This window comes from Centruroides sculpturatus, unplaced genomic scaffold, assembly GCF_000671375.1.
Source record: "Centruroides sculpturatus isolate CEXI.00-Female unplaced genomic scaffold, Cexi_2.0 scaffold399, whole genome shotgun sequence".
NCBI lineage: Eukaryota > Metazoa > Arthropoda > Arachnida > Scorpiones > Buthidae > Centruroides > Centruroides sculpturatus.
The window spans coordinates 328726-342407 of NW_019384665.1; the positions used below are offsets into that span (position 1 = coordinate 328726).

General features: G+C 36.5%; 3 protein-coding genes across 3 annotated transcripts in view; all 3 read right to left on the reverse strand.

Annotated features, from left to right (window-relative positions):
* Positions 1 to 5559, reverse strand: part of LOC111626638 (COP9 signalosome complex subunit 4-like) — an 80034-nt gene extending 74475 nt beyond the window's left edge. The window contains exon 1 of the mRNA XM_023370083.1: positions 5389 to 5559. Within this exon, the coding sequence (XP_023225851.1) occupies positions 5389 to 5462 (74 nt within the window). The 5' untranslated portion in view covers positions 5463 to 5559. The remainder of the gene's footprint in view (positions 1 to 5388) is intronic.
* A 778-nt stretch (positions 5560 to 6337) lies between these two features.
* On the reverse strand, positions 6338 to 8290 carry LOC111626645 (histidine-rich glycoprotein-like). Its single transcript, XM_023370096.1, has 2 exons — positions 7844 to 8290; positions 6338 to 7771 (listed from the first exon to the last, which is right to left on the reverse strand). Exons 1-2 carry the CDS (start codon positions 7853 to 7855, stop codon positions 7043 to 7045), a joined length of 741 nt encoding a protein of 246 aa, XP_023225864.1. The 5' UTR covers positions 7856 to 8290; the 3' UTR covers positions 6338 to 7042.
* Positions 8291 to 12560: 4270 nt separating this feature from the next.
* Positions 12561 to 13682, reverse strand: part of LOC111626627 (pre-mRNA-splicing factor SLU7-like) — a 51498-nt gene continuing 50376 nt past the window's right edge. The window contains exon 17 of the mRNA XM_023370073.1: positions 12561 to 12860. Coding sequence (XP_023225841.1) covers positions 12678 to 12860 — 183 coding nt within the window. The 3' untranslated portion in view covers positions 12561 to 12677. The remainder of the gene's footprint in view (positions 12861 to 13682) is intronic.

Sequence of the window (13682 nt, forward strand, 5' to 3'; positions counted from 1 at the left end):
TACTAGCTGCAAGGACCCGCTTCGCTGGGTTTTTATTTGTTCGTACATTTGTATGTAATATAGTTTTTTATATATATAAAAGACTGTTTTTCTAAGTAATCTAGAATCTAGCTGCAAGGACCCGCTTCGCTGGGTTTTTAAAAAGTAACGATAGTGAAGATTAAGATAATTACATTATAGCCAATCTTACCCGTTTTCACAGAATGCAAGAATTAGGTCCCCCGTTTCCAGTCTAATTAGAGACCTGGACCCGATTCGATTTCTGAATGTCTCCTGTTCACGTCAAGTCAAACGAACTCTTTTCAACGTTTCTGGAATGTTTACAATTGTTCTATAATCGAACCAATATTCGAATTTAATTCGAACAAAACATTCAAAATAGAAAGCCACTTTCAAGCCCATATCTCCCGCACCCTTATAGCTATTGAGACGCAACCACCCCTATGCATGAATGGAGACTTGGGGCTACTACCACATACAAACACCATTCACGTGCAATGTGTAGTTTTGGCGAAAAAGTGAAATATAGGGACATACATGTCCATTTTTATATATATATATATAGATATTAAATTTACACATAGAAAAGTATCAAATCCATAATTTTTATTTTCTATAAAATGAGTACTCTATCACAAATGATAATTAAAATTTCATCAAATCATCAAAAACAGTTGTTACTTTTTTTACTGTGTGATAATAATAGTGACAATGCCACAAAGATGATACTATAAAAGAAAGAATTATTGGAAGGCTAGAAGCAGGCCAGTCACAGACAAATGTGTCTAGGACTCCAAAAGTACAGTCTGACCAACTCTAGAAGACATGCCCCCTCTCTATATGATGGACTAGTTTAGTGACCATTGACAGGGGTAAAGATAAAAGGTATAGCATGTGACTGGTCAGCATAGTCTCTATCCCTAAGGTATGTTAACCAAATGCTAGTTAACCTTACCCCTGCAAATGATATGTACATGCAAGTAGTCCAATGCCTACGGAGATTGCCTTCCTGGGTTGGTCAGACTGTACTGCAGTGTCTTATTTAAGCTTTTGGCCAAATTTTAAAGAATGAATGTTGTAGATAAACCAGGAAGTGGACAATAAAGAATTATTGCTCCTCAATAGGACTACTAGCTAGGACTGCTATTGACAGAATGTTATAACAGAAGAATATCTGATAAGCAACACTTTGCAGAGCTTTCAATGATCACCAGTAGTAGTTTCACAACTATAAACAAAAAGCATCAAGAAAATGGTCTTTTTTCAGATTCCAGTATATTGCATTCCCTTGACCCCTGTGTACAGAATTAAGATCCCCTGTTTAAAATGATGTTAAAAAACGTCGACATTGGATTTTGAACAAATTGGGCAGTGTTCTGTTTACTGATGAGTCCAGACACAATTTATAGAATCATTCTTGTCAGATTGAAATCTGAAAAAATGAAAAACCTGATATAAACTTCTTAAAGTCAATATGCAGCAATCTTTAACATAAAGAGAGAAATATATCCTTTTAAATTAATTATGTATAGACTGTCTAGTATACACAGTGCTATGTGGCTTAAAATTTCTTCAAATACTTACTACCCATCACACAACTTTGACGTATCGCAATACAACTACTACTGGAAAAGTTTAGAAGGCCGAACTTAGCCTTTGAAGAGAAGAAGGGTGGGATGAAAAGGTAAAAACAGGGTAAGAAAGATAGGAAAGTGTGAAATGAGATCTCATGAGAAGCTAGCACCGAGCCCCATTTATTGAAACCAAATAAAAACAGAAAATACAACGAGTGGGTCGTAGCCCAAGTTATACAATGAGTATGACATTACAGTAATATACAGTATACAGTAATGAAATTAACAACACAATAATACAAGAACAGTTACATCAAAAGAACAATGTATGTACATGCAATTAACAAAACCTGGGCCCAACAAAAGACCATGGGTGGGTAACAAAAGAAAGGTATTTATAGCCAAGAATCGACTGCAAATATAGTAGGCTTACATACTTGAAAACCTACCCTAGTGACCTTACAGCCATCTAGCTTCCAGGTCCTAGGAGGGGGTTCCCCCTAACAAAAAAGACCAGGGGCCATATTCTGGTCACCGTCTCTGGTCTCTCATCTGTCACAAGCCGGTTGCTGATTGGCTAATCCAAATGATTAGCCAATCAGCGACCGGCTTGTGAGAGACGAGAGACCAGAGACAGTGACCAGGATACAGCCCCAGAGATAACAGCCCTGGCTTTGCATGAAGAGAGGGTGCCAAGACCCAAACTTGGGCAACGGGCAATGGGACAACAAATCTGACAAAGATGCGACACAATGTGGGCACTGCCTGGTGCTGCCAGACGTGACATGGGGCAGGAAAGAAACAGGTCGTATTGCAATAGAATTTAGGCAGAGCTGGAAAGAAAGAAGCAATCCCTGCACCTGTTAGACATAGAACAGGAATCCTCATATGAGAGATACAATCCTCACACTGGCTGGGTACAGAGATACAATCCTTGCACTTTCACTCATGGGGAAGTGATCCAAGAATGAAACAATCTCCATCAATTGTTTTGTTCATTTTTTGCACCTATTTTCAATTAGATGCACGCAATATTATTTTTATTTTTGACCAATAGGTCTAAATTACATTAAGTGTGCTCAGTCACATCAGACAGCACAAACATTGTCACAACCTTATATTTTGAAAACAAAGTCGGGGACATCCATCTTTATTATGTTTTTGGATTCCTTGTCAAAATTAATGAAAATGGTAAAGTTTAATCAAAATCAATCAAACGGATTTTGAGAACGGACACAATTCCGTAAGCCACGTAGAAGCGACTTCGTTAACATTTCGCCTCAATTATTTATTTCATTATTAAAAAATAAAAATCACAACATAACATTTAAAACCAGCATTTGTAACAGTTTGAAATTGTAAATTTCCATAAAATTTCCATTATCAAGAGATATGGCAATGCAACACAAGAGCAGTATGCCAAGAAGGATGCCTCCCAGTGAACTTTCTACGAGAAACTCCCCTATTTAGATGTTAGACAGCCAAAAAAAAACCCAGAAAGTTCTATACGACCAGTGCATGGGTCGAGCAGGACCATCCATCGGTTCTCAATGTCCACCAACGAGTTCTTGCCAGTTTTAACGCTCCTTCAGGTTCTCCCGGGCAGTCCATCAGAAGTCAACAAACAAGTCCACAACCATTTTTAGATCGTCGTAAATTAGTTATCCGTACATTTAAGCCCGTCGATGCCAAGTTACGGCCACGACGCCCGCTTAGCTTACGTCAAGTTACGTAACCCGAGCTTTATCATTTCGTTATTAATTTAGACCAGTGTTCCGCAACCAGTGTACCGCAGCACACCAGTGTGCCGTCACAAGGTGAAAGGTGTGACTTGAACTTTTACATATTCTATTAATTTCAAGTTTTATTTATATATTTTTATCGCAATTGTTGTGTTTCGTATGCTTGTATTTCATTCACTGATGAAATAAAATGATGTTAAAGCAATAAACACATATGTCCCAGTACTTACTTATTCTTCTGGAGTTATACATTGGACTCACACAGATCTTGAGCAACTCTAAATNTTATCGCAATTGTTGTGTTTCGTATGCTTGTATTTCATTCACTGATGAAATAAAATGATGTTAAAGCAATAAACACATATGTCCCAGTACTTACTTATTCTTCTGGAGTTATACATTGGACTCACACAGATCTTGAGCAACTCTAAATGAAAACAACAACAACGCTTACTAAGCCTAAACAACGTCATCTTAAATCTGCCATAGAAAGATTAACCCTTCCACATAAAGATGGCAAACGTGGTCTGATTGATATAGTAAACCTTCACTACAAGAGCACTGCGCGAGTTTTTCTACAAAAGCAAGAAACATCACAGTTACATAAAGCAATAAGTCTAGCAGACTCAAATAAAATCACCATTAAACTTACATTTGCATCATATGGACAAGACAGAACATATAAAATTCATAGACACTTAATTAAGCAATCGTGGGTTCAAACAACACTCTATGACAGACATTTCTATCACCTACCTAGCCCAGGATTTTGTTGACAAAACTGCGTCAAATAGCTGGTTAGCTCGGGGATGCTTCTTTCGCGAGACGGAAGGATTTATGATTGCCATACAGGATCAGGTATTAAATACTAAAAACTACACAAAACACACACTGAAAGATATAACACTCACAAATGACACTTGCAGAAAATGTCACATTATGCCAAAAACTATGTAACACATCACTTATGGTTGCAAACTCTTGGTACAGACATAATTTACATCGACATAATCAAGTAGCAAATACATCAAGAGCTTGCAAAGAAACACAAATTATTAGACATCCATNCAATTTACCACAACAAACCAGACATCACACTCATTGACAAACACAATAAAATCACATACATTATAGACATATCTGTTCCAAACACTCACAATGTACAAAACACATGCACTGAAAAAATCAGCAAGTACACGGAACTTGGCCAGGAAATAAGACATCTGTGGAGGATGGATAGGTTGGCTTATTGAACTTGTCGTTCTCTCCTGTACAGGTATCATACCACAAACGCTACACAAAAGCCTGGGAACACATACGTCATACTACAAAAGGTCTCTATATTGAATAAATGTCATATCGTTAGGAAATTCCTGAATACAGACATACAATGACACGCTTATTTAATTTTTGTTTTTTTTTGAAGTTACTATGCCTTGACTCTGGTCTGGCATAGTACACAGCCATCGGTGTCCACCTAGTGTAACTCACAAAACTCAACATAATTGAGTTTTGTGGTTTATGGCATTACGAAATTCTATTAATAGTATCATATCATACGTTATTGAGAGGAATAACATTTTGGTGTGCCGTGTTGAGTCATGTCTAGTCATAGGTGTGCCGCGAGTAAAAAAAGATTGCGGAACACTGATTTAGACGTTTGATTTTCGTAAAATAGTATTAAGAAATTCTTTCACCAGTCTAACGTTATCAAATCCATATTTCGAGAGATCAAACCCCGTAAGATTCGCATTCGATCCGTTATTTGCCGAATTTGCCATGAGGATAATCTTTATCTAGAAGATGCAAACTTTCTCTGGCATCTTATAGACAAAGGCTGCAAAATCTCACGCATAGAGATTTTGCAGCCTTTCTATACACTGAAACATAGAATAATTTGTCTAAAAATTCTGGAATTTCTCTCAAACTTTTACCTTTCTTACATATCAACGAATAATACATTTATTAACGATATTACAATTATTTAAACGATTTTGTTAGAAATTTAACTTTCTTATCTTATACTTTCCCTGTGTTAAACAACTCATAAGAGAATATATAAGATAAATTACCTATCGACTTGATCTTTAGGAGATCCTCCTAAATTTGCCAGATGTAGTAATTGTTGTCGAACGTTTGCGGCCATTTAATATATCTTGGTTCGGATTTATTACCACAATAAACTGTCAGACGAATTTCTGCTACCAGCGACACTTCGTAGCATGAATGATGTATCGACAGTGTTGCCAACTTTCTGTTACACTCTAAAAATATTTATAATGATAACAATAAACCCAAACATTAAATTAGAGATTTAAAAACAAACTTATTAAGAAGGTAAACATTAATTTACACTTACACACTTTTTCATTTAAAATACAAAATCGCCCGTGTATTTTTTTTTACTTTCGTCCCGTGAGCACTATTGGTCCTTTTTTTACAGGTCCACAGTGGGACGGGTGGTTTTTTTTACTCTTTCCGTTCTGTGGGCATTAAGAGGGCCTCTTTTAGCCAGCCCTTTATGGTTGGGCCAGGCCCGCAATGGGGCGATCGGGTGGTGAAGGACGGGGCCCGACGTACGTATCCGGGATGGACTAATCCCGAAAAATTCATGAGGTTTTTCGATCCGTCTGGATTCGACACGGGTTTCCGAGCGGCTTCCTTAACCTCCTCGGCCATCCGACTCTCAATAAAGCTCGAGTTAAAAGATATATTCTGATACTAGCCGAGATATTATTTCATTTCTATTAATGTCAATTTAATATTTATTTAGTCTTATACCATTTATTATTTAATCGCTATCTTCTGTATTTATTAATAGTTATTGAAAATATTGAAATTAAACCTATAGAATTAGAACACTTCGTAAAGATTCTGTAATAAATTAGAACGTAGTATTGAATTTTCTTTTAATATTAGACAAATTTGGAACGCATTACATTGTTCATGTGGTCGTTCTTTCAAATGTTCCACGGTTGAGCTTCGTATTGTCTCGAAACTGTTGAGAAGATAACTACAATGGAGAACTCTCGAGTTAATCGAGAACTATAACAATATACAAATGGTATTCTCAAGAACTGACTATTGAGAGTTTATCATTATATTTATGCGATAATTTCTTTCCAATTAGAAAATACCAAACGATCTCAAGAGGAAGGAAAAATCCTCGCAAACGTCACTCGAATTCGAATTTTTCCGGAAATGAGACATACCGTCAGCCACCAACTATTCATTATTTGAAACCGTAAGTTTAAGTCAAGTAGCAACTAAAACAATTAAAAAGTGTGGTATTTCTTCTATTGGATCCACCGCGCGATCCGTGCCCATCGCATTCGTGATGTTGGAACCTTCGTGATCTTTAGTATAATTCAACGATGGGACTAAAATAATACGGTCGAATACAAATCTATTGTAAAATTTAATACAGTAACTCATTTTTTAACTTATAAATTATATTTTATTGTTTTCTTTCCGTACAAAAGGAAAGTTTGCTGTGGTTACTTAAGCCTTAGGAACAATAACATCAAAATTTTCAGTTTATCGAATATAAAAACATAATAATTTAAAGCATTGCGTAACAATAGATTGCGAGACACAAACAGTTTTAAAAATGCAACACACACCAACATCCAAAACATCGAAGAAGTGATTATAAAGTAACCATTTTCTTATTCGGTTTCGTTCTCGGTTCCGATTTCGACAACGGGTGTAACGTCGTTACTCGTTTCAATGATGATGATGACCTATGTAATGTCCACCCTTACCGTGACTAGAGCCGTGACCACCCATCTCTCCGCCAGAATGATGATGGCGATCATTATTATCCTTATGGTCCCACTTTTTGTTGGAATATTCGCCACCCTTTTTGTAGTCTTCTCCGTGGTGATCGTTATGTCCGCCTTTTTCAAAATTGCGGAAATCGTCTCCGTGTTCGTTGTTATCGAAATATTCCTTTTTGTGATGATTTTTATGGTATTTTTCTCCGTTGTACTTCTTCCAATGATCTTCGTCGTTGTAATTCTTATGATACTTGCCCTGGCTGGCGATGTCGTGATGGGATTTGTGATCTCCTAACTCTTGTTTGTGGTACGAATTTTTGAAACCGTTATGCTTCTGTCCTTTGTCGTGGTAATGTATTCTTCCGTCCGATTCGTCGTGCTTTCCGTGTCCACCCCAATTGGATCCACCGTGCGATCCGTGCCCGTCGAATCCGTGATGGTTGGAACCTTCGTTATCTTTGCCGTATTTATCGAAATTATGTCCACCTTGGTCGTGATGTCGGTTGCTACCGTGCTTGTCCCACTTACCCCAGTCGTCGTGGTCGAATTTGTGTCCGTGCCCGTGCGAACCGTGATCGTCAGACATCTTCTTCCAGTCTCCTCCGTGATGCGACCATGATTTTCCGTAAGAAGAAACTTGGACCAAAAGAGCGCACGCAAGCAAGGAAATTAAACACTGAAAAAACACATTAAATTTAAATTATCATCATGGTAAAGCAAATGATATATAAGCGTGTGGTATTCTTACCGTCGAGTACATCGTGTTCAACACAATGCGTGTGTTTGGAAGGCGAGAGAAGTGAATGATTCGAAATGAAAACGTTCGGCTTTAAATACTATTCGGCACGTATCACGTGATTACCGTTTTAAATCAGATTATCCCCAGAAGGTGAAAAAATCTTAAAGTTTCTGCTTCTATAATTTCATACTCGATTGAATTTAATCGAGACAAAATGTAATTCGTATGCTCTGCTCTAACTACTGGGAAAATTGTCCGAGTGGAAACACAAACGTTCCGATCTTTAAAGTATTTGCTTTTGTACAAAATATGTTTAGATTTCACCCCGAGGATACAAAAAAGCATAAGAAATGCAACTTACGTGACGCATCGGACAGATTTTAACGTTACTTTAATGACAGAAATTATCTGTTTATTTTTGCTTTTTAAATACCTTATAAGATACATTTTCATATTTTTAAAAGTATTTTTCTGCTTAACTTTTTCCGCCCTGTGGGCAGAAAGAGTCCTCTTTCTCTTCGTCCAGGTCGACAATGGAGCTGTGTTACACCTGAAATTTTAATTATCATCATGAGTATCTTATAGTTCTTGCTTGATTCATTCTCCTTATAACACCGGGGCCGGCACAAGAATATCTGACGTCCTTAAGCAAAGAAAATAGATATATTATCATAAACGAGCACACATAGATATTTATTAAAATAGTATTAGGAACACTTTTAAAAATGTTTATGAATGGACACTAATTAATGACCTTTATTTGTAAGGCTGGTGCCCTCGTATCTCGGCGGCGCAAGGCCATTTCCTAATAGTGAAGCCGGCTCCGTATAACAACTAAATGCAGTCCAGTTTTCCATAAAAGTCCTCCCGGGAGATTGACCCTTGGCACACTCATGAGTGGGCTATCTTATACCGTCAATCCTTAATCTAACCCCATAGAAAGCCCTTTCGGGTGACTTCTCCCTTGGCAAATCGTCCTCGTGTCTCGTTGCTTCATTCGGTTAATCCAAACCGATCGAATCCGGTTTTTGCTTAGGCTTTAATTGAAAGAAATGAAGCGTGGAGAACGGCAAACTTTTCTATAATAATTATAGTTATAATTAGGCTCTAATGTTCATTTATTTTATTACACGAATCAAAAATTCTTCTCTTGGGATTTTGTTCCTGGAATCATCTTCCCGAAACCCGTATCCCTAAAGAACCACAAATTATAAAACAGAAAAAAGCTTAAAGAAAGTTTCTATATTTATTTATTTCTATAGACTGTATTTTAAAAAACTTTTCGCCCTGTTGGCACTGAGGGACATTTTAGCAAGCCCTTTATGGGTTCGGGACATTTTTCGGAAAGAAAGGGTGACGAGGGATGGGGGCCCGACTCATCCGGAGGGGCCCCATCCCTCATCACCCTTTATTTTCGAAAAATTCCTGGGTTTTTCGACCCGTGTGGATTCGATCCCGGGTCCTTCAGAGCGGTAGGCTGCCCCCCTAACCGTTCCGAGGGACCCGGAGCAGTTGGGGTGGCAGCCTCGGAGTTATTTTATATTAAGTACAATGGCGACTTTATGCATAGACGTCTAGACCTTTGCCTAGGGCCTCGACACGCTACAAACTATATGCTTGTCTATACACGGAATCCAAACTAAGATCCTTGTACAGTATCAAGTATCGCGAGATACTGGGCTTCACAATGAATCGGGTCATATTTTAATTATTACTCGCGTACATAACCTTTTTTAAAAAATAATTAAGCAGAGCTCTATACTTAATTACCTAAAAATTTAATTATATTATTAATTAAAGGTATTTGTTTAAAAAATTCAATATTTGTTCTAGATGCACAATTTAACACCATTAAACGCTAGTTAATTATCATTTAACATTACTGCTTTCGGATAACGTTGACATAAGAAACGAGCATTGTATCCACCAAACAATTGCGAAATATAACGTGCAAATTGCTAATTTATAAATATTATTCAAATTATTATTTAGATTATTTGATTAGAGTTATGTTTATTTTGTATGTCGTTAATTAATTTGCCAAGTTTTTAAGTATGAAATATTATCTTGGAATTTGTCAACGAGAAGAAACAAATATTTGCAGGAGAAAAGTTCTAAATGTAGTAATTACGTTTAATTTCTGCGAGGTGATTATCATAGTATTGCCATTACTTGCCGTTTTCCGACCTAATTATCGTAAGAATATTTATATACTGTACTTACAAATATTAACAATACGATCGACCGCTTAATCACCGCATTAGGGGGGAAATGCATAAATTTATTCCTCTTCTAGAGATTTTAACTCTTTCTAACGCTACTTAACAAGGGGTGTTTTATACTTTAAAGTATCTTCTGCAGTAAGGTTTACTATAAATCACAGAAATGATCAAATTCGTTACAATTTCCCGGTGACAAATCCCATTGATAAGGTGGGTGCAAATGGACCGTGACGTGTAATATATATGAAAATTCATAGAAATTATTTACGCCTTGGGAATGCCACTTATTATGCGTTAATGTCGCGTGAGAAACGAATTTCTCGAATGGTTTCCGGCGATTGAAAAATAATTTTATAAACGTATTAATGTTAAATTATGGAGAAAAATGTGTTAATTTTCGTCTGTGGAATTCCGGAATTTACTTTTTTTTTGCTTTTATTTGATTTGATTTACTTTTATGCTTTTCGTTTCTATGTTTAATAAGTAAATTTCGTTGGCATTTTTTATTAGACCTACGTTACATTTCCTTTTCATTTATTTAACTTCTTCCCGATAACTAGATCGATACCTAAGTACGTCAACCAAAATCTTGACAATCCAGTAAATAATTTAATGTAAGATCGAAAACGTTTGTCAAATTTACATTAAATAATTTACTGGATGGCCAACGTTTTGATTAGTATACTTGGATACAACTTATGCTGGGTCAACCATGTTTGCAGTATTCTGTCAGTTCTAAATAAATGAGGTCTTTTACTTGTTTATTAATTATTTTTACTAATTTTTCACACTTGCAGAATAGTGTGCAATGATAATTGTACAGTACAGCAAATCTCTCTTCTGCTAGTTCTTGGTTGACATTACTGGCTTTCTTAAGGGAATGTCGACAACTAATAGTTGCTTGCCACGTTTGTATTTTATGTTAAAACTAATCCACGAGACATGGTTTTATTCATTGCATCCTAGATGCGAGACTGTCGGGGTCCTTTTAGCCAAGTGTGGAGACAAGGAGCTTACGATCACTCTGTATGCGTATAGTTTTTTTCAATATAAAATTTGAGAATTTATCACAATTTCATAATATGAAGTGTTCCTTCTCAATCTGTTTATAATACTTTTTGCACGCAAGTGCTATTAGGTTTGAGCTCATTACGGTGTCGTCTTTGTGGCAGTACTCTGCAGAGTCCAGGTGAAGATGGATCGAGTGATAACGTGCACTTTTAAAAGCATCTTACAATGCTAAAACAGGAGGCATTTAATGCAATCTATAGTGAGATTTAATATGGGAGGAGGCTTAACGGAAAGTACAATGCTAAAATGGAATTCTTTAAAAAACGAATGGAATTGAGCATTGTTCCAGACCCATTCGATATCGCCGAGCCAACAACTCGTACAATACTTTAATTACAACCAGCAAGTTTAGCGAAATCTTAGCCGAGAAACTGGCCATTCCCAAGAATCTCGATGTCAATACGTTCTCGGGATGAGGAAAGGGTTCTGCTCGAATTTTCTTTGGATCAGGAACGACATTTTCTAGAGAAATGATGTGGCTTAGTAGTACATTAAAGGTCTATTCTCACATATCAATGACATCCGCGACTATCAGTGACGCCTATAACAGTTATCCACGCAGTATGATCGGTGTCACGTCGGTGATATTTGAAATGACGACGTTCAGACACAGAATTAGCAATTATTGCCGTAGTTTTGGATGAAGAACGATAAAAAAAAACTCCAGAAATCACTAATAGTTAGTTAGCTGGTTTGGGAAAGTCGAAATATAATATAATAAAAATACAATACATAAAAAACAAAAATTTTATAACTATATAAATAAAATATTAAACAATTTATCAAACATTTTTATATAAAATAATACCGGTATATGCACAAATAGACTACACAAAACAATGTCAGTGAAAAATCAAATTATTATTGATATTTTAAATTCTGGTACAGATACCGATGGTGGACACCGAATACTAAAATATATGGCCTATGCCAGATGTGTGAATACTTAGATCGAATTCAAAGCAAAGATATTTATCGTCGACATTGACGAAATTTCACGGAACCCAGGGAACACGTCACCGATACGCGTGAACAGACCTTAATACTTGAAGATGTCTTCCTACTCATGTTTTTCTGCATTTTATGTCCAGCCTGCATTTTGTAGCTTGCACTTTTTGGAGTTTGTCGTTATTATAACCCCCCCGCTTATCCGAGACGAGCCCGTAAACGAATACTCCACTTTTATGAATGACTGTACACAAACAATAAGAAAAGTAAGTTTAGCGTACAAACGGAGGCTTAAAAGTGCCCTTATAAATCTATATTTAATCCAAAATGATTCGGTGGGCCTAGGTGCAGCGTGTTCGAACTATCCCGGATAATCTGGGTCGTATCGCATTTAAATTTATATAACGGACGACGAAGGAATTTTAGTTTCGTGACGAAAGGAGTCTTGGTAGATACAGTACTATAATTTATTCTTTAGCGAAGAATTCGACTTTATAATACTTTAATAAACATCGTAGTCGATTATTAATAAACAGAGTAGACGAATACGACTTATATTATATACAAACAGTTACAAAATCATTCAATATGTACTGTGCGTATTAGTCTTTGGTCAGAAATGCGGCCATAGGATCGTCGGGTCTTTGCCGTTTTATGTAATAGGCTTCCATCTGTTCTTCGGTGGGTGCCTTGCTTTCGTACATACTGTTGTACGGTCTCTTCCTTTCGTCCATGGCCAACAGCCGATCCGCTTTTCTTTTAGATTCCTCCTCTTCTTCCAGAGCCTGTTTAAGAAAATAAAAAGGTAAATATTTTCTACTTATCCTATAAAAAAAAAACGGTAATAGAAAACTTCCAACAAATCGAGCAACGATAGAAAGACAAGTGAGAGAGAAAATGTTATTAATGCATAGTTTCTTAAACAAACATTTACGTCGGTGGTATGTTCTCCTAACAATCGTAGCTGGAGAAGTGTTTGGACACCGTTTTTGGTGTCCAAACACTTGTTTGTCTATTAAAGCATCAGAAAACTTGCTTAACCCCTTAATCAATATTTTGACTTGGTCTGAATTATGAAACCACTTGGAAAAATTCCAATTGAAATTTTTTTTAAATTTAGGATGACAGTTTCTAATATATAATCTTCATTTATTAGTGGAAAATAAGTTATAAATAAGAATTCAAAACCTTACAAATAGCCTTTGCAACTGCCGGAATACAATTTTGCATTAAAGAAGTCGATCTTTCTTTAGAGATTCTTCTTTGCCCACACTTAATTGGACAAAGAAGAGCCTCTAAAGAAAGATCGACTCCGCTCGTGTAGAATAGTGTTACCGTGGTAACAAAAGTCACTTCTCGACCAATTAATTCAAAAACTAATAGGACAATCACCGTAGATGACTCGGTTACAGAATCCTTTCGTTCTAGTTTCCTAGCAAAGGAAAAAACATACATTTTAACATTTATTCGGGCAAGAGTGATCTTTCCAGCACAGCAAAAGTAGTGCTATATTATGCATAGTCTGTAGAGCATTAGTTCTGTTGTGACGTTTACAATAAATAAACGAATTCGTTCAAAAAAGGGACGGGCTTTCGTCATACGGTAGT